The following is a 20219-nucleotide window of genomic DNA, read 5'->3' on the forward strand; positions in this document are numbered from 1 at the left end:
AGGTCCTGTGTACCTGCAGCCTGGAGTCAATGGTGAAGGACCCTGCGGTCGGGTTCATGCAGGCCACGTACTGGCAGTTGTGAATGTCCTTCAGGGTCAGTTTGTTCCTGTCGTACCTGCGCAAGGACCAGCACTGTGACACTTTCCACGGGGACGGGTTCCTCCCGTCGGGCTGTGCCCCACCAGCCCCATGGAGCTCCATTGGAGGGGACATGGGAGCAGGGATCCCCATTTCCCCGGTTCTTGGCAAAGCCTGGCACCGCTCTCGGCGATGCTGTGTGGGGCCCTTCCTGTGCCCCATGGCCAGACCTGGCCCCAAACCCCGCCACGGCAGCCAGCACTTGTCACCACTCCCTCCCTTCCCGAGCCCTCCCTGCTGCCTGCGCCGCATGCTGCGCTGCCAGGCATGGGGATCCCCTGCCGGGGCTTCCCCCACTGGTGCTGGCAGCGGGGCTGTTTGTTTTGGACAGGGTTTGGAGTCGCCAGCAGAGAGTTTTCCCATTCCTCTGCCAAAGCCTTCCCAGCAGCTCCGGGAATGAGTGGGCTGGGGGGGAACGGGCGGCTCAGCTCCGCCAGCAGCGTGGCATGGAGCAGCACGGGCAGGGCACGGCTCCACTGGGATGGGAGAGGCGCCAGCATGGCACAGGTTTGCTGGGCAGAGGGTCACCGAGCCCCTGCAGTGGGGGCTGCCAGCTGGGCACCTACCAGTGCCCGTGGTCCATGTGCTGCCGGATGAGCGTGTGCGGTGCCACAGTGCCGTACTTGTCCACCTCCGGCATGTTCATGTCGTCGATGAAGTAGATAAGCCTCTTAGTCCCAGGCGGGCCGTAGTTCCTCCCCGATTTCTTCTCCAGGGGCTTCTCAAGGACAGCTGCAGTGAGAGGAGTGGGTGGGTGGGTGGTGGGGCAGCGCCGCGGGGCCGTGTGGCACAGCCCGGCATGGGGCCGGCTGCCAGCTCAGGCCAGCCTTACCCTGCAGCATGGCCGAGGTAGTGTAGAAGTTAAAGGGCACAGACTGCACGAGGTATTCATCTGTGCTGAGCGCTTCGAGCTTGTCCCGCATCAGGACCGATTTTCCCGTCCCCGCGTTCCCCACCAGCATCACCGGCCTCTGCTTCTCCATCAGCAGGTCCATGAAGTAGCGCACGCGAATGGTCTCCGTCGTGTGCACCATGGAGGCCTGGGGAAATCGTGCCGTCAATGCCCAGAGCTCGCCTCGTGCTGTCGGGGTCGACGTTTGCAGGCAGAGGCAGGATCTTCTGTCAGAGCAGCGGGCAGCGCGCCAAAAGCCTTGCCTCGTTTTCCCGGCAATGCCAGCTGGTCTAATGGAAGATGCTCTCTCTCTCCGTACAAACCTGGTCCCTCTCTAAAGCAAAAGGTCTCAGGTGCTTGCTTATTCTAAAGATATTTTGACCCAAAATAGGAGCTGTCAGAAAAACAAGTTATTAAAACAGAACAACACAGCACAGTTCCTGAAACTGTCCCCAATGTCTTTGCTCAGCCAATGCCCGGGCCAAATTCAGTCGCAGCACCTTTCCCTTTCCCTGCCATCTTTGACACAACCCCCCCCCTCCCCCAGGACAGCATTTCAAAAGACATGCAAATAAAGTTTTAAAGTACATTTTTGCATTCAGGCAATAATTATAATTATTTCATGAGAATCTACGAAACCACAGGTTAATCTGAAATTAAAAAAAGAACAGTTGCAACTTGCAGCTCTCGCTGAGGTTTCCTCCGGGTAAAGCAGAACCACAGAAAGCCACAGGGTTTGCCGGATGCCACCAGCCTGTGCGGCAGCGGGGCAGAGCCAGCCCGAATCCCTGTGCTGCTCCAGGTGCAGGGTCTTGCCAGCGTTGCTCAGGGGAAGACCATGGAGCAACAAGCACATAAAACACACAAACACAGAGAGCTTGTGGGAAATACCTGTAAAGGGACTTCAGGATCGAGTTGGAATTTTGGCACTTTTTCAGTCCAGAGCATGAATTTCTTCGTTTCCGGATCAATGTAATAGTCAAAAATTGTCCCCTGAGAAGGAAACTTGATGGTTTTAAACTCGTTCACCCACCACTTGCTGAACTCCAGGCGGTAATCCACAAGCTGGGAGGAACCAAACAGAGAAAAAACTCAGAAACCGGCCAATGTTGTTGCCTTAGTATTTTCCGAAGGGAGGCAGCTGAGGGATGAAGCTGGGTAGAAGGCTCTGGGGAGCAGGCAGGTGCGGGCAGGCACCAAGCGGTTGGTCCCACAGCCGTACCTGGTCCTGGAACATGGCCCCACCAAAGGCCCAGACACAGGCGAAGACAAAGTAGAGCTCGTAGAGCTCCCGGGGTGAGTCCGGCGGGGTGGTCTGCGGTGTCAGGAGGCACTCCAGCAGGTACAGCACCATCTGTATCATTGTGATGTCGGGGACAGGGGTTATCTTCTTGAATCCAAACTTGAGCTTCTCTAGGCACACCGGCAGGTATTTGTCAAAGAGGATCATCAAATTGGCCTTCTCGGACTGCACCGTCCTTGCCTCGATCCAGCTGGTCACAACGCTGCAGGAGGGGTGGGCAGAGCTGCAGGCATGCATGCGGGGGGCCAGTGCCCATCCCATCCCATCCCATCCCATCCCATCCCATCCCATCCTGTCCCATCCCGTCCCATCAGGTCCCACCCCATCCATTTCCCTCTCTGGGCTCACGGGTTCCAGCCCAGGTCCGTGGGGTTGATGTAGAGGATTCCCGCCCGGGACACGGTCGCTGGCGTGGCGGTCCGCAGGTGGCTGATCTCGAAGAGGAGCCGCATGGTGGGGTTGAGGGGGATGCGCTCGTTGCTGGCCAAGGTGAGAACCTGGGGGAAGCAGCCCATCATGGGGCGATGCCCTGATCTCGGGGCCCAGGCATGAACAGAAGCTGATCACCCCGAGTTAATGAGTGAGCAAAGCTCCCGGGGTGTGATGGCACCGACCTTATTGTCATCCATGACCGTGTTCAAGGACTCAATCCACATGGGGTCAATATCTCCATCGAGAATGATCCACTTGGGCCCCTTATGTGTGATGTTGGCCAGGTCACGCATCGCTGAAGAAAACAGACCTGGCCCATAGAGAAACACGTGGGTTTGTCCTTTCCATGCACAGCACGTCTGCTGGGGGGACATGGGGGACTGGCTGCTTCCCTGAAACATGTTCCTCCTCCCTCACATTCCAATAAAAAGCCCCAAGGAAAGCTCTTCCCATTCCATCACCACATCACAAAGTGTTTACAGAGACACATTTTATGAAGATATTTGCCTATGCACCAACCGCTGCTGAAGGATGGTCTGGGCCAGTTCCCACTTGGGGTAAGCGACCATTTGCAATGTTGGCATCTCACCGTCCTTCCACTCTCGCGTGGACGGATGAATAACCCCAAACAGCTCGTCGCAGGTCACAGCCTTTGGGTCGAGGTCCATGGTGACTGGCTTCCGCTTCATGCTTTTGTATGTCTTGTTGAGCGACCTCAGCACCTGCGGAGAGGGGAACCGTGCAGCCACAGCCGCTGCTCCTGTGAGGCTGTCTGCAGCCTTTGGCAGCCTTTGCTGGGGGCACAGAGCCTTGCTACCACCCGCTGCAGAGCACCCAGGTTCAGACAGCCGCTGGGAAGGCTCCAGACCTCCCTCTGCAGAGCTGGCTCCTGGCCAGGGTGTTGTGGGAGCCCAGAGCCCCATCAGCCAGCACCGTCCTGCCAGCACTGCAGTATGCAGGGTGTCGCGAGAGCGTGCCCCTGCCTGCTCCCTGCCTTGTCCCCGCTCTGCTCACGGGTGTCCTGGGCAGCCCCTGAGCTGTGCATCCTGAACCTGCTCAGCGCCACGGGCTGAGCCCAGCACGCATGGTGCTGGAGGGCCCAGTGTGGCCGTGGACACTGGCCGTGCTGCCATCCCCTACCCAGACGCTGCTGCTGGTGCAGCTGGGGGTCTGCGCGGCTGGCCGAGGCCAGCGGCAACATCCTCGCCGAGAGAATGGGGGAGGCTGCGGGATGTGCCTGGCTGGGAGTAGGAGGGGACACACGTCCTTGGGGATGGTTTGGCCACTACCTGGGACTTGCCGCAGCCGGCGTTGCCGATGACAAAGACGGAGTGTCTCACTTGCAGCAGCTCCTCCAGCTGCACCACCTTCAGCACGAAGCTCTCCTCTGCCTGCAGCTTCAGCTCCAGCATGGACTGCCTAATGATCTGGGAGGGAGAGTGGGCGCTGACCGTGGGCAGCCGTCAGGGCCTTGGCAAGCCCCCAGAGACCAGCCAGCCACCCCCAGAAGTGCCAAATGGACCCTCAGCCTCTGGACACTGCCAGGGCTGGGATGTCTCTGGTGCTGGTGCCGCGCCTGGGCTTGCACCTTCTCAAAGTTGAGGTCCCTCTTCCTGGGGACATCCAGGGCTGGGAACAGGTCTCCAATCAGTCCCATGAAGACCGGCAAGTCATCTGTCACAATCTTAGGGATGTTGAAGTCTCGTAAAGCTCTCATCAGAACTTGGTCCTCGGCACGGCCAGGGTCCCCTCTCTTCAAGGAGCCGGCTACCACCAGCACAGACTTGATAGCCCGCAGACCCCAGTCATAGTGGTCCTGCCGACAGACAGCAAAAAGTATTACAATTCCACTTCAGTGAGGGAGAACTGCTTTAAACAACACTACAGAGAAACACCCTGTCCATCGCCCCACACCCAGGTTATCCACACAGTGCCCAGCAGACTGGACTTAAAAGGAGCTTATTTACAAGAGAAGCCCCAGTCAGTCACGAGGTGAAGGGCAGTCTGGCTTGCTTCCTGGAAGCACGTTTTTATTGTAAATCACTTCTGCTGAGATGAATAATATCTGGGTGCTCTCATCTTAACTGGCTGTATTCTATTCTATTTTTGGACTGCTTGATTTCTTCCAGAAGGCAGAAATATGCTGTAGGATGCACCAGCGTGGAAGTGGAATTTGTCCAGCCATAGACCTGAACTATGCAGAACGTCAGCCAGCACATTATTACCAGCAATCCTACTACAATCCGTCAGGTTTGAAATTCAAATGAACACTTTCGTCTTAAAGAACCTTGCAATATTGTTAAATTACCTGTTTAGATAGTAGCTCTTTGCAGAGTGTGTACAAAGTAATGAACTTTCTTGCTAGAAGCTTAGCATCCATAAAACCTTCTGCAACAAGCATGATTTCACAGATCAGTTCAAAATCGGGGACCACCATGGCACAGGGTCTGGAGAAGAGCAGCGGCAGGTTAGCAGGGCTGTGCACAGACATCCACACGCCCCGTGCCCTCCCACAGCCAGCAAGAATTCGTACCCAGGTTTTCAATATAAATCATTCCCTGCTTCTGTTAGCATCAGAGGATCGGGCAGTAATTTATGCTGGATGGGGTCTCTGGAGGCGTCTTGTCCAGCCTCCTGCTCCAAGCAGGGCTCATATCACAGGTCAATCAGTCACCCTGGGGCTTCTCCTGTCACATTTTGAGTTCCTCGAAGGACAGAGATCCCATAGCATCCCTGGGCCACCCCTTCCAGTGCCTGACCACCTTTTTTTCCTTATTCTCAATCGGATTTTAGCCAAAGGTAGCAATTAAACACCTCAAGCATCTTCTTCCCCAGCCTGAGCAGCCCAGCTCTCCCAGCCTCTGACCATCTCAGGGGCTTTGAGCAGGGCTGTCCTGGGGTGCAAAGGTCTCCCTTACACGAAGGCCACCAGTACACACAAATATCCTTGTTTGCACCAGCAAAGGCTTAGGTCATGTTATGGATGTAGCACACGAATATTACCGCAGAGGTAAATGCTGTAACGACTGCCAGTTACATACTGACCCGTCTGCCTACGAGTACCTGAACAGAGCTTTTAAATTTTCAGGCAGTTCTGTCCGTCCTGCATAGCCAGGATTCATGGTAATGAACAGCCCAACCGACGGGATCAGAGCGATCGTCTCTCCAAGGAAATTGAATGTTTTCTTCTTGGCACGAATTGCATCTTGAACACATTTCACCTGGCAGGCAAGAAGAGGTGTCAGTGCTGGCAGCCCCGTGGCTCCCTGCCCTGCACCCCCAGCTCACCCTCACTGACCGCCGGCAGAAAATGAGCCTGGAGGTTCGGTCGTGCCATTGGCAATGCTAGAAATAACACTGAGAGCTTGCCAAAGCCATGGCAGCATAGCAATCCCCAGGCTCAGGAGAGCTGGCCTCAAATCAGCATTTTCCCAGGCACCACGACACCCTGTCCCCAGGTGATGGCAGAGCCGGGGGGGGGGGGGGGGGGGGGCGTGACGGGTCACTGGGATGGGACACAGCTGGGCTGCGTGATCTTAAACATGCCCAAAGCCTCCATACTGCTGTGCTTTCCCTCCATTTGCCTCCCAGCATGACACAGTGGAAATAGCTCTAAACCATCCCTTTGAAAGGCAGGTTTAACTGAGACAACGTTCAGTACGTGAACTGGAAACGCTGAGAGGGCTCATCCAGTCCCTATGGCACCCCATGCTGCTGCTGGTTTTGTATGTACCTGCACAGCAATCACGGACAAAACCTCCACTGAGATGCGATTGAATTCATCGAAACAGCCCCAGGCACCAGTCTGAGCAAGCCCCTTGTAGATGTTGCCGCAAGACTGGAGAGAAAGCACCAGAGACGGGCTTCAGACACTGAGCTTTTACATGGAGATTGCAACGTGGGGATTTGTTAAGAAAGCTCAAGTGTGGGGAGCTGCTCATGGCTTTTATGGTTTGTGCTGTTCCCTAGGGAAATGTCCCACAGCATTACAGCCCCCCTGGGCTCCCCATGGGCATCCAGGGACACGAGCTGGCCGGAGCCGTGGTGGGAGTCAGTGGCATGGGATGGCAGTAAGAGCTGCTGCTGGACCCACACATTTCTCGCTGGCTGCCGAGCCAGGGAGAGGAGAGCAGCTTCAGGGCATGGGCAATGGATGCTGCAGCTGGACACGGGGGGTGTACGCTGCAGTGGTGCCTCCTGAAAAAGGGTCCCCCCCTTGTCTTGGCAGACAACCCACGGCTCTCACCTTGGTGCCGCCATCCCGCTCCCCCGCACCATACCTTGTAGTCCATTTGCTCGGAGCAGTTGAAGACATAGACCATCATGCCCACCGCCCGGCCCAGGTCCTTGGTGGTCTCCGTCTTCCCAGTGCCCGCGGGGCCGGCGGGGGCCCCCCCCATGAAGAGGTGGAGGGACTGCGTCAGGGTGATGTAGCACCTGCGGAGGGGAGGGTGGGCAGGGCTGAGCGGTGCCGGCAGCATGGCGCGGGCAGCGGGAGGCGTGGGGAGCCAAATCCCTACCGATCCGTCAGGGGGGTGATGACCAGCCGGGGGGTGTTCCCCAGGTACTCATAGGAATACTGGAGCTGAGCGTCGCAGATGTTGGCGTAGCAGTGCCTCCTCCCCTCGTCCCAGCGGTGCCGGAGCTGGGACTGCCAGGTGAACGCCTGGGCACTCTCCACCTGCGGAGCAGCCAGCTGTGGAGGGCAGGCAGGCACCGGTGCTGCCTGCCCCGACCTGCCGGCACAGCGAGCTCCCAAACACGTGCTGGGACCATTTGTCACCTCTGTACATGAGGACAGCATAAAAACGGGTCCCAATGCAATGCTGGGGTGGATGAGGACTGTTGTGCCATGTGGCCCAGCCCACCCCGCACCCGCAGTGCACAGCCCTGTGCCGAGGCTCCCAGCTCCCACTGAGTGCAGCAGGAACCAGCAAAGCTGCTCCTTGATCTGGTTTTGCATGAGACCCAGTCCAGTCCTGTCTGACCCCGGCTGTGCTGTCATCTCCCCAGCTCCCATGCAGCGCTAACACCCCATGTGTGGTTTCCTCACGCAATCGGGATACTTTGAAAATATTGGAAAGTAATAAAATAACATGAAATCTTTGCTCAGAAGCGCCAAGATACAAGGCAGTAAAAACATTCTCTTGCAACGAATACCTTCGCAAGGATCATTTTGGCCACAACATCCCTGGCGTGGACATCAATGGTACAGATTGTCATGATCTTCATCCTGTCTCCTGCAGTTAGGTTTCCAATGAGTAGTGAAATCAGTGCATTTAGCTGAGTAATCTGAGGAAGGAAAGAAATGATGAACAGAAAAATGACATCACACTCTGCCCATTTCCCGGTGACCCCTCAGACTGGACCTCGCCTCTTCCGAGCAGAGAGGGGCTGCAGAACAGCTCCAGGTCAGGTCCGAGGGATGCAAACCTGCTTTTTGTTGTAATCCTTCATTGCGTTCTCATAGCCTTCCTCCAGCCTTGAGAAGGCAATGCCGACTTCTGTAGTCCACCAGATCTGGGTGCACGTCAGAGCAACCTACAGCAAACCACAGGGACAAGATGTGGCCATAAAGGGAAATACGCCGTCCCTGCGATGGCTCGGGGCAGGCGCCTGCACCTCCCCAGCTCCGTGCTTGCTCCTCCTCTCGGACCTCGGCTCACGGAGCCACCGGCCAGCCCAGCCCCGCGTGGCAGCTCCTACCTGTGCCGGGTAGTCAAACACCCACTGCTCCCGCGGTTTCTCCTCGTAGGTCACCACGGCCTCGGGGATCAGGTGCCGCAGCGTGGAGCGCATGCTCGCCAGCACTCGGTTCAGCCAAACCTCGACCTAGAGGGTCACATCCAGCAAACCCTGAGAGAGTGGTTCCCAGCCTGTGTCCGGTCTGGCTGCACAACCCCGTGGCAGCATGCAAGTCATAGAATCATAGAATTGCTAAGGTTGGAAAAGACCCTTAAGATCATCGAGTCCAACCGTTAACCCAGCACTGCCAAGTCCACCACTAAACCATGTCCCTAAGCACCACGTCTATCCATCCTATAAATACCTCCAGGGATGGGGACTCAACCACTTCCCTGGGCAGCCTGTTCCAGTAAAGTGGCTCCCCGCTTCCCATTTCTGGGTTTGTTTTTTGGCTGAAAGCTTCACGATTGCATTTTAAAACTGCTGCCAGGCTGTTAGTGCACAACAAGCAAAAGGCTTGTCCCCGTCCTGAACCTGCCCGCCTCTGCCCCCGCAAGCGGAGGCTCCACAGAGCTCGGCTGACCTGGCCAGACAAGTCACATTCTGCGTCGAGGGGCACGTACTCCTCGTCCCTACTGAACATCCCCAGGCCAACCTTCAGGGGCTTTTTGTCCGGACTCATCTTGAACTTCAGTTTAGCCAGACTGTCGAACAGCTTTGGCAGATGACGGGACACCTGAGAACAGAGGCACGGTGGAGGGTCAGGGACCCCTGGTCCCATGCAGAGGTGTAATCACCTCTTGGATTAACTCCTGCATGTCTCTCAGGGCGCTGCATCCCTGAGAAGCGGGGTACCAGGGACGGTGTTCCGTCTGTTAGGATGAAAAATATTTTAAAACTGCAATAACAAGTTAGCACGCAAGAGACACAGGACTTGCCTCCACGCTTTGCACTCAACCCATACCTCGGCTGGCTCATTCCCATTAGATAAAATATCAAGCAGGTCTGCAGAGGAAACAAAGTAGAATCTGGGAAAAGCCAGTCTTTTTGTCTCGAGGTATTCAGCCAAAGCCTTCTCACAGAGCGCCAATCTAACAGAAAACAAGGAAGGAAAACTGCAGTTAAAACATCCACACATTAATTTTTACTCTTTGTAAAGTCATTGCCATGTTGAGGAAGGCACCACTTTGGAGAAATCAAACTCTTCCTTTAGCCCTAGACCAGCCAGTGGAGGCCTCCCCATAACGCTTCACCAGACCAGGCCAACTCAAACCTCACCTTTTCTGCAACGCTTCTAGCTTGTCATAGAGACCAGGCTTGTTTGTAGCTTCAATCACATTGGGAGTTTTTACCGCATCGGCCATTAATTTCTGCAAGAGGAAAAATGCTTCAGCTCTACCTGAACTGGTGGTGAGCTCTCGGGGGCCTGGGGGGCGACAGGCTTCGCACTTTGAAATCTTCATTGATAGCATCAAAATGCTTTGAGTCCTCCGGCAGTTGACTGCGGATGTCTTCGGAGCCGATGAAGATGCTTTCCAGGTGACTCCACGTCCTCTGCACCTCAAACCAGATGCTGATAACGGAGTCGGTGGTCGACAGCTTCTGCTGCCAGCCCGACACCTCCTGAAGGAAGAAGGCTAGGTACTTGGAGGTCATCAGGTTCTGCAGCTGCACTTGGTTGTCCTCCAGTGTCTCGATGAGCACCTCATCCGACTTGAGCAGCACAATGCCGGTCCTGGCGTGGGGCTCGTGCTCGAACCGCATCGTCGCCCAAGTAGCATCCAGGGTGTTCAGCACCTGCAGATGAGGCATGAGAAATGAGCTGGACTCTGTGGTGCCAAGTCCCAGGCCCTGCAGAAAGGCAAGGCAGCAACAGGAGTGCCTCCTCCAGAGCATGAGCTCCATGGGTGCCGCGCTGTGTGTGGACTCCAGCCCCCAAGAGCAGGAACATGAGCGCTAACAGCCACAGAGCCGCATTGGAGCAGGGATCTCAGCAAAGCAGGGTAGGAACCGAGCCCCATTTACCTTCTCCATCCCTGACTCTTTCATGGCTTTGTCCACGATGCCATGAACCTCATCCTCAAACTTGTGCAGGTTCAGCTGCAGCAGATCCGCGAGGGTTGTGTCCTCAGACATCGTGAAATTCACCTGGAGCAGAACCAGCACCATCGGGGCATGGACTTCCCTCCACGGAGAAGCAGCCCAGTGGCTCGCCCAAACGAGCTCATTAACACCCAGGTTTAAAGACCCTACACAAATATTTGTGTATGACCAGCTTTTAAAACAGATTGCATGCTTCCCCCGATAGATGCAAATCTCGGGAGCCTCCCGGGTCGGGGGTTGGAACCAGGGAAGGGTGGGAGGGCTGGGAGCACCTTGGTTGCCTGCATGAGCTCGTGCCAGTGCCGGTCCCTGATGGCCGGGTTCTGCAGCTCGTTCACAGCGCGTAGGGACTTTATCATGTTCTTCACACTATTGTCCAGCCCTATGAATGCATCCCAGCTCCTCATCTCCTTATCCAAGGTCCGAATATCTTTAGCAAATTTCTTACAATCGATATCCATCTGCTCAACATTGATATCCTTCCACTTGGTGGTCTTCCAGTCATCAATGGTTGTGTTAACCTGAATTCGGGAATACATTTTCACAGGACTTGTGATTAGCAGAAGCATTCCTGCCTGGGATGAAGAGCAGTATACCCAGTGCTTGCACACCCCACGCACCCGCCATGCCTCCCACACATGCATACCCAGTGCCCGCGCACCCATTGCACCCATGCTGGGGTGCGCAGCGCCCGCACCAGCAGACCTGCTCTAATGCTGTGACAACCTGCCCCATGTCTCATACCACCTCTCACAGCAATGAGACTCTCGGAGGAGCTACAACAACTTTGCACCTTTGGCTGGCAATGCCCAGCTGGCGCAGGGTGCCCACGCCAGGTGCCCACGCCTGCCAACAGCAGCCTGCTGTCAAGCCCTTGCCTGGAGGCAGCGTTGGGCGTCGTGCCGTGGCACAGAGGCTAGCACTGAGTCCAGGGTTCCCAGCCACTGTGCTTGACCGCAGACAGCTACCAGTAGCCACCATCTGTGGACGCTGGGCAGCTCGTCACGGCCTCAGGAATTTCAAAACTGTGAGGACCAAGCCAGCACACCCCAGAAGCCTGTTCTGCACATCCCCGTGCTCCTGCCTCCTCCTGCCCTCCCCATCGTGCTGGCTCACAGACCGTGCTACGTACCAGGACGATCATGTCCCAGAGCTCCTTCAGCAAGCGCACCTCCCTGTGGCATGCTTTGAGCTGTTTATATTCTGGGACCGACACTTCAAACAGCCCAGCTGACTTGGACAGGGCTGCCATGTCGCTTTCCATGGCGGTGATGCTCTTCTGTTGCTGGCCAGAGAAAAAGCAAAGGTCTCAGCTGGGGACTGTGTGACAGGGACACGTCTCCTATCCCAGCGATGGCTCGGTGCACAGAGCCAGGGGCAGTCGGGCAGTGCAGGCAGGGACAGCAGCGGCCCTGGCATCGTCCCCTTCCTTACCTTGTTCAAGGACTTGTAGGGGTCTGGGTCAGTGTACGAAAAAGGGGCTTTTTCCCGGAACCTCTCCCGGAAGGTGTGCTGCCGGACCTGCACGGGGAGGACGGGGCTCAAGAGGGGCAGACGGGGCTCAGGAGGGGCAGCCAAGAGCTGGCAGTCGAGGAGAGCAGCGGGGTCTTCCCAAAACACCCAGGAAGCTGCTCGCTCGCCCCTCTCCCGTCCCCAAGCCCCGGGGCAGGCACCTCGAACTGCTGGCACTTCCTGCGGATGATGTTGACCTCGTTGGCTTGCAGGGGTGCCGCGCTCTGCTTGACACGCAGGCAGAGCTTCTTGGTGCTGTCCCAGTGCTCAGGGAGGTCCTGCAGTGAGCACCGCACGGTGTTGGCAGCCTGGCCCCAGGGAGCCTGCGCCCGGCCCCCCCGCACCCCGAGCAGCTCACGTGGAGCTGCAGGTGGATCTCCTCTGGCATCTCCTCTCCATAAGTGCTGAGCAGGGCAACCGTTTCCTTCAGGGGTTCAAACATGTTGTCGGTCACCGCCTGCCTTTCCTTGACCCTCATCAGGTGCCCCATCACCTCCACCAGCCCATCATAGTCTCCTTCCTCCAGCGGTTTACTCAAGCCAGCATTCGCCTCTCGGATGAAATCCTTCAGCTCCTGGAGGCTGGGAGGAAGGCGGCGGTGCTCACTGGGCGTCCCCGCCGGGGCCCATGGCCACCCCCGTGACTGCTTGGGGCTCACTCTGCAGGGCACAGCCCCCCAGGGACTCACCCCCAGGGATGCCTGGCAGCTTTACCCATGCCCCCAGGACTCTGTCCCTTGGGGGGCAGCCCTGCCCCAGCAGACAATGGTGCCTTTGCAACAGCCCAGCTGGGCTCCGGTCACCAGAAGTGCCCTGTCCCTGGCGGGGAGCTTGCCAGGCTCCTACCTGGTGGTGACGTGGCTGGCAAGGTGCTGCCGGAGTGCCAGGCCCCGGCGCCTGACGGCGCTCAGTAGCGCCTGCTTGAAGGGGCGGCAGTCGCTTTGCAGCCACCCCCCAAACACCTCGGTGTTCGCGAACCCCGACACCTCCTCGCACAGCGCCTCGCACGCATCGATCTGGGGATGAGAGCTGGTCACAGCCCGTGGCTGGCACCTCTCCGGGCACCCAGCATCTCCCCGGGCACCCAGTGTTCTCTGGGGCACCCAGTGCATCCCAAGCACCCGCCCTGTACCTCCTGTTGAAAGAGCTGGAGGGACGGGGTCCCGTCGGCTGCGGGCTCCTCCGGCCGCGTCTCCAGCTCCTCAGGGCTGGGGGCACTACCCAAGGTGAGGAAGCGCTGCAGGAACTCCACAGCATCCTCCAGCCACAGGTGGGCTTGCTCTTCAAAGCCAGCACTGTACTCCTCGCCTTCTGTCATGGCGCTGACCACCAGTGACACCACCTCCTCCCGCATCCTGCTGAGGTCCGCCTGCTCCTCCAGGGTGGTCTGAAGGGACGGGCAGAGCTCTTGGGGACTGACTCAGGGGACCGGGCATCCTCGCCCACCTCCGGCTCAGCTGGGAGGTGCCACCCGCCATGGACTGACCTTGTAGCTCAGCTTCCCCTCCAGCAGCCGAGGCACACATGATGTGGCCGCGTAGATATCACTGAGCAGGCTCTCCATGAGCTCCAAGAAGCTGTTGTCGTCTCCCACCTCCAGTGAGGGATGGTACCGCACTCTGCCGTCACACAGCTCCATGCGCACCTCGAACAACGGGGCCACGTCGGCCTGAAACAGGTCAGCGACCCGCGTGCTTCAGGTCCCTCCTGTGCCCACCCCGGCCCCCAGCCCCATGGTCCCCCCGCAGTGGGGACAAGGGGGACGCCAGCACCTCTGGCGCTCGCTGCCCGGGTGCGCCGGGGAGCACTGGGATGCGCACGTTTGGCCACCAAACAGCGAGCCGTGGGACATCCCAAGGACGGGCAAAGAACGGGCACTGCGCTGCAGGGGAAGCCTGGACCTACGTCAGGGGCCATGTTGGTGAGCAGCAGCTGCAGAGATTTGTGGACAAGACTGAAGAGTCCATCCAGCACGATTCCATCTATGTATCCCACATAGTCCAGCCATATCTGCAACGACTTGTCAGCCTTAAACAGATCTGCATTCTCCTGCAAGCAGAAAAAAACCCAACTAATACTTGTTAATAAATACCCAGCAAACGTATCAGCTTCTAACACCGCGAGTGAGTCCCCTCTCATGGCCCCCACGGGTTTGTCCTGCCTGGCCGTCGCACAGATCCTGCATCCTTCCCTTCTCCAGCTGTACAACACCAGAAGCTGTAGCCAAGACCTCACCCCGGGAGGGCAGAGGATTTCTGGAGTCCGTGTGCGGTGTTTTATGGTCCTTCACTGGACCCTTGGCTCAGCAGAGACCGGAGGATTGCACCCCAGGTTTGAGTCCAAAGCTCACAGTTACAAAAGGGGGGACACCACTGGGTTCAGAGCACCGCAGCACGCGAGCGCCGGACACACTCCTCGTTAATCTAATTCCGACTGAAGCGTCCTGGGATGTGTCTCACCTCCACCATCTCTTGGATCTTTGTGCCTGCATCCCTAATGGCAGCATAGCGCTTGGTTAAGGTGTTTGCTTTCCCGTCCAGGTCCAAGAGCGCTGCCTCTTTGTTGTCTTTCCTTTCAAACAAGGGAGCGGCTGAGCACTCCTGCAGGGAGAAGATGACAGGGCTGCTCCACTGTGCTGGGGAAGGGTAAATCCCTGCAGGAGGCTTCCCAGGAAGGCACTCACAAAGCACCAGCAAAAGCTACCTCCATCAGCTGGGTGATATTTTCCGTGTTTAACTTTGCTTTTTGGACCCTGGTCTGCAAGTCGTACAAGATCTCCCTCATCTCTTGGATGTACTCCATGACGCCTGGAAGGAAAATGCATGTCCAGGCTTGACAGGTTATGCAGACGCCTCCAAGGCAGCAAGCTGTGGTCGGGACACTTCAGGGCTATTCACCATGGGGGGGGGAACCCTGTCCTCACCCACCCACCCGTGCCTGCAGGGTGGGGGTCCACGTTTTGGGGTGTGCTGGCTGTGGGGACCCAAGGGCAGCCGCTGGGCGGGATGGTGCCGGGGGCCAGGGACCCCCTGAAACACACAAAGAGGATCTCTGGCCTTGGGCAGCCAAGGGTGTGTTTGTACCTTCATGGTGCCAAAACAGGGTGTGCTCCGCGCTGGCCAGCTGGCCGTCCACGGCCTCCAGCTCCCCTGCCACCAGTGGGAACTCCACCGGCAGCAGCCTCTGCTTCACCTGCGGGGGCAACGCATCCATAGGTGAGAGCTGCAGGTGGAAGAATGACCCTGCTCCAGCTGAGACGCGCTTGCTAGGGCACCGGTTTTACAGAGGAATGGGGTCCCCACCCCACCGACACGGAACTTGGGGGTGGAAGGAGGCCGGTGGGATGGCAGCAGCAGCAGCAGCAGCTTGGCTCAGCCATGGAATGGGCAGGGATCCGGGGTGCCAGGGACGTGCCCGGTGTACCCCAACCCCCCGGGCTTCCAGGACCCATTTCCTAAGAGCCTCTCCCCTGGGGGCTCCCCAGTCAGTCTCAGCCTGGCCAGTGCTCAGGGCATGGAAAAGCAGCCGGGTTGTCTCCCCTTTGCAACCTGCCTCATTGTACCAGCCAACGATAAGACCCAGGTTGTCCACAAACTTTTGGAAAGTCTCATTTTGAGCAAAGAGGCTCTCAGCACTGCCCGGGATATCCTTCTGCTGCTGGAAGTTCAAGTACTTCACCTCCCGCAGAACGGCAACGAGCTGCAAGCCACAATGGCCGGAGACAAGGCTTGTTAGTAAAACCCGAAACATCTCACCACAGCTTCTGAGAAAGTCAGATTTACATTCAGATCGCTGGCGTTCCCCTGCACCAGGCTGGCGCCTGCATCAGCACCGACCTCTTTGCTGAAGTTCACGCTGAGGAGGGAAGAGTCGGGGTCCCTCAGGATCAAGGGCTGCTCCAGGCTGAAGTGGCAGTCCTGGCCGGCTCCGTGCACCCATTCCTCGTAGACCTTCCTGCGGTAACCTTGCAGCAATCCCATCATTTCTCCATACTTCCTGGACACCCGTCTAGCTTCAGCGCTGAACATCACACTGTCAAGGTCACGATAAAGAAGTAGTAGAGCACAGGGGGACACACACCCCGGGCTGAATCCTGCCCCGGCTGCTGCCCCACGTCCCCGTGGGGTGATGGGGTGACCCACACGTACGGGTGGCTGATGGCGAACAAGTCCCTGTGTGGCCCCTCCAGCCGCTGCTGCAGCTCCAGAGCCCACTTCAGCTGCCCGGCCACCGGCGGCATGTTTTTGTTGATGGACAGGCCCCCCCCATGCAGTGGCGGGGAAGCGGTCTGGGCATCATACAGTGCCTTCACATTATCCAGCTCGGTGTTGAACATTCCCAGCAGGACTGAGTAATAAGGGGAAATCTCAGCATTTATCAAAGGTCGCTCCAGCAGGGAGGCAAACATGTGCACCAACTGCGGGAGGAAAAGGCGTTGGCTTCTGTGCTCCGGAGCATCGCCGGAACGGCCCGGTGACACCCTCACGGTCACTCCCAAGCGCGTGGGTGCGGCGCACTGGGCTGCAGGCAGCATGCCTGCTGCCAGCCTCCGGGCGCTCAGGCAAGGACACCCCGTGCCCGAGGGCAGGACCCATCGAGCCGGAGGGGGCACGTGTACCTTCACAGCAGATGCCAGGCAGTTGCAGTCATCAAAGGCATGGCAGAGGATGGTGGCCAGTCGCCTATCCACGTCCTGAATCTTCTCCTGGAACTCTGCAAAGTCTTTGTTCAATTGCTGCAAGAGCAAAATGATTTAAGCCGGCGCAGCTTCTGCGCTTCCTTCCCAAATCCTTCCTGAAGGAGTCATGGAACCCGGACACCCTGGAGCCCTGTGACCTGCCCCAAAGCAAGCACGCCTGCTGGCATGGGACAGTTTTACACGCAGCTCTTCCAGTGAGCTCTGGCAAGAGATTTTTTTAATTAGCAAATGCATACACTCACCTCTTCTGCAGGATCTAAAGGATCATATTTGCAATCAGCAAAACCCTTGATGAGTTCAGACACCTCCTCGTAGATCTGAAACACCTGGCTCCCAAGGATATTTCCTCTCACTCCTCCCATCTCCGCCTTCTCCAGCTTCAGAAACTCGATAGCTGTCTGGTACAGCTCCTGGCGAGCACAATCCATCATCTCACCCAGCTCATTTCAGTGGCAAACCCTGGCTCCCCGTGTGCAGGGCTGGGAGCATCCTTCCCAGGGGTGCTTTGTGGCCTGGCTGGGGGTACCCATCCGACCCCGGGGGCACGGGTGGTGTGCTGGGGCACGGGTGGTGTGCTGGGAACGATGCCGCTGTGCTCCCAGCAATGCACCACTGCTGGGCTCCCACCTCCCCTCTGCTCCTCGCCTGCGCCAGTCGCCCCAGCCCGCCCCAGGACTGGAGCGGAGGTTACCCCTGTGCCGCTCTCAGGGGACCACCCCGGCATCCCCGGGGCAGGGGGAGCCCACGTGGGCCTGGCGCCGTGCCCCAAAATACTGTGCTGTCACCTCAATGGTCTTGAGCCTGTGCAAGAAGGCGTCCATTCTCCTGAAGACGAGGGAGGGGGGGAACTCCCAGAGCTGCGGCTCCTCCTGGAAGTGGAGAGGGGCTGTCAGCGAGTGGAGCTGGCGTGGATGGGGCCAGGTGGACCCACACCATCCCCTACACCCACCGGGAACAACATGGGCATCAGGTCAGAGCAGTAAGTGCTGTAGGACTGGAAGAGCTTCTCTATGGTGGAAATGCTCAGACTGATTCCCTCTAAGGTCTCCCCGGTCTCCTCTCCTTGCAGCCCCTTCATCACGTCCTCGGGGCTCAGGAAGCTACGGGTCTAGGACAGGCAGATGCAGGCAGGGGCCGTCGGCAGAGGGGAGCAAAGAGAGAGAGAAGCAGGGGCTTCTCCTGCCTCTGTCCACCCTCCGGCCCCACGGACTCTCTGGTGATTGCCTGCAGCCCACGCCTGCCCCAAACCTCCTCCACCCCTACGTGAGGGCTTTGCTGGTCCCTTGATTGGGGTGTCTCTACATCACCCCAGCTGGGCTCCCCACGCCTGCCCCGCGTCGCCCCTCCTGCTAACGGTCCCACAGCGGGGCGGCTGGGGGAGGCAGCGGTGGCTCGGTGCTGGCCTGCCCGTGTCCCACTGGAGCCGCCGCCGGGCTCAGGGCTCTACCATCTCCATGAGGAGGTTGCAGATCTCCTGCAGGATGACGATGACGCGGGCGGGTGAGCTGTAGTGCTGGCAGTGAGCCCGGAGGAGGCAGATGGTGCACAGCGCCCTGTCCATGTAGGGCTGCAGCTGCAGGAGCAGAGCCTCGTTAGTGCAGGGCCATGGCTGCGCTAACGAGGGTCGGGCAGAGCCGGGGTGGATCCGCGCCCACACGCAGCCTCTGGGGCTCAGCGCCGCCACCTCTACCCCGATGAGGAAGCCAGGCAGTGCCCGGTTATTTTGCCACGTATAACTTACCTGGGAGTAATCCGCTTGCTCCATCTCTTCCAGCAGGATCCGAAGCGGTTGCAGGTGGAGGCTGATGTCCTTGGCTTCCTCCAGGCCTGGGCCAGGGCAGAAATTCCGCGTCAGGGATGGGGAAGCCTCGCCGGAGCGGTGAGAGGCAGCTGCCCACCACATCTCCCAGGGGCTTACCAGCGCTGACATCCCTGAACATGCTCTGGAGCGCTGGCCAGTAGCAGCTGTTGGCCTTCTCCAGCATCTCGGCCAGGACCGTCACTCGGGGCGAGAGCAGCTGGGAGACGAGAGGTGGTGGGCTCCGCACCGGGGGCTCAGCACCGGGGACACGCGGCTGCCAACCGCTCGTGGGCGAGACGGTACCTGGTTGTTGATGCACTGCAGGTTGACTGTCCTGGTGTGCCAGAACTCGAACTCTGTCCTGGGCAGGGGGTGCAGCCCCTCCAGCAGTGGCTGCGCCGAGTCCTTGCTCAGGATGTCTCTGATCTGGTGGGACCACTCGATGACAATGGTCTCAATGGAGTGCAGCACCGAAACATCCACAGGCCCCGCCAGGCTGGAAGGCAGCCGGGTTACGCTCCAGCACCGGGACTGGCCCCAAACCGCCCCGGGGAAGCCCTGCTGCCCCAGGGGAGCCCTGCGCACCCACTTGCAGCCACCTCCACCAGCACGGCAGCCCAGCACGAGCTGCTTGAAGGTGCTCTGCTGCTGAGGGGCGGCTGTGCCCAGGGATGCTCAGGAACCGAGCTGGCACCCTGGCTCCCAGCCCTCCCAGACAGACTTGTGCTGGGCCCCTGCCAGGCTTTGCTGGCACCGAGCTGTGCTGGCGGCACCCACCAGTCCAGGACGGTGCTGGAGTCAGCCTGGCTGTCCAGGTGCTCCGGCAGTGGGAGCAGCGGCTTCCCCTGGATCTTCCCGCCCATCACGAACATCTCGTTCTTCAGCCGGTGGGCTTGTCGCACAACGTCCTCCACCACCACCCTGGGCCAGCCCGCCACGTTCTCCTCACTCAGGAGCAGGGGGCACACGACCTGGAGGAGAGGGCTTGGTTGGGCGCTCGGTCAGGAGCACCGGCTCTCCCGTTGCAAAGGGCAGCACGCAGCGGCGCTGGTTTGCACAGCATCCCCTCTTGCTGCCCATCCGAGCCCTGTCTCAGCCCAGCCACAGCTCCGGCAGCCACGGATGGGTTTTGCTGATGTTTTTCTTGTCAACACAACCAGGAGTCCCCTCACCCTGTGGCGGGTTTCCAACTCATAATTTGGGAAGTGCTGGGAGCGGTGCAGTGAGTGCACCCAGCGGGGTCAGAGGCTGGTGCACAAGCAAAAGCCCCCGGCATTGGAGAGGAGGAATTGTGGGGGCTCCTGGGGCCTGACTCAGCTCTCAGGTGCTCTGTGCTGGCCGTCCTCTGAGCGGGAATATTTATGGGAAGCTGGGGAGAAATCCACTCAGCCATTTCCCAGCTGTGGGGCACGGGTAAGGGGGAATTACGCTGAGTTTTTAAAACCACAGGGAGGAAGCGAGCCAGCTGGGCCCAGGGAGAAAACCAGGCTTGTGACCTTCACACAGCTCTGTGTCCTGGTGGGGCTCGGTCAGCCCACCAGCACAGTGGGGCAGGCGGCTGGGAGCCACCGCGAGGCCAGGGCCAGCGCTTGGGGCAATTTTGCTTCTATTAATGTCCTTTAGTTGCTTTTCAAGCCCACCTAAAGTTTTGGCT

The 20219-nt window shown here is 58.6% G+C and overlaps 1 protein-coding gene across 1 annotated transcript in view; it reads right to left on the reverse strand.

Annotated features, from left to right (window-relative positions):
- DNAH17 (dynein axonemal heavy chain 17) overlaps positions 1-20219 on the reverse strand; it is a gene marked incomplete at its 5' end in the record, with an annotated part of 39974 nt that overhangs the window by 19302 nt on the left and 453 nt on the right. Inside the window, 47 exons of the mRNA XM_082327093.1 lie at positions 14-116; positions 706-871; positions 972-1179; positions 1923-2096; positions 2254-2536; positions 2683-2831; positions 2949-3076; positions 3356-3488; positions 4056-4193; positions 4355-4582; positions 5075-5213; positions 5830-5987; positions 6500-6604; positions 7047-7203; positions 7287-7447; positions 7927-8058; positions 8200-8307; positions 8473-8598; positions 9035-9187; positions 9416-9542; positions 9730-9821; positions 9901-10248; positions 10477-10599; positions 10827-11075; positions 11687-11839; positions 11989-12075; positions 12228-12344; positions 12425-12647; positions 12912-13081; positions 13198-13452; positions 13552-13734; positions 13971-14114; positions 14525-14665; positions 14769-14872; positions 15149-15257; positions 15618-15764; positions 15902-16097; positions 16214-16482; positions 16684-16800; positions 17007-17174; positions 17550-17633; positions 17714-17872; positions 18212-18337; positions 18506-18591; positions 18683-18782; positions 18869-19061; positions 19343-19536. Coding sequence (XP_082183219.1) covers positions 14-116; positions 706-871; positions 972-1179; positions 1923-2096; positions 2254-2536; positions 2683-2831; positions 2949-3076; positions 3356-3488; positions 4056-4193; positions 4355-4582; positions 5075-5213; positions 5830-5987; positions 6500-6604; positions 7047-7203; positions 7287-7447; positions 7927-8058; positions 8200-8307; positions 8473-8598; positions 9035-9187; positions 9416-9542; positions 9730-9821; positions 9901-10248; positions 10477-10599; positions 10827-11075; positions 11687-11839; positions 11989-12075; positions 12228-12344; positions 12425-12647; positions 12912-13081; positions 13198-13452; positions 13552-13734; positions 13971-14114; positions 14525-14665; positions 14769-14872; positions 15149-15257; positions 15618-15764; positions 15902-16097; positions 16214-16482; positions 16684-16800; positions 17007-17174; positions 17550-17633; positions 17714-17872; positions 18212-18337; positions 18506-18591; positions 18683-18782; positions 18869-19061; positions 19343-19536 — 7413 coding nt within the window. The remainder of the gene's footprint in view (positions 1-13; positions 117-705; positions 872-971; positions 1180-1922; positions 2097-2253; positions 2537-2682; positions 2832-2948; positions 3077-3355; positions 3489-4055; positions 4194-4354; positions 4583-5074; positions 5214-5829; positions 5988-6499; positions 6605-7046; positions 7204-7286; positions 7448-7926; positions 8059-8199; positions 8308-8472; positions 8599-9034; positions 9188-9415; positions 9543-9729; positions 9822-9900; positions 10249-10476; positions 10600-10826; positions 11076-11686; positions 11840-11988; positions 12076-12227; positions 12345-12424; positions 12648-12911; positions 13082-13197; positions 13453-13551; positions 13735-13970; positions 14115-14524; positions 14666-14768; positions 14873-15148; positions 15258-15617; positions 15765-15901; positions 16098-16213; positions 16483-16683; positions 16801-17006; positions 17175-17549; positions 17634-17713; positions 17873-18211; positions 18338-18505; positions 18592-18682; positions 18783-18868; positions 19062-19342; positions 19537-20219) is intronic.

Source organism: Platalea leucorodia (assembly GCF_965183815.1).
Source record: "Platalea leucorodia genome assembly, chromosome: 14".
Taxonomy (NCBI): Eukaryota; Metazoa; Chordata; class Aves; order Pelecaniformes; family Threskiornithidae; genus Platalea; species Platalea leucorodia.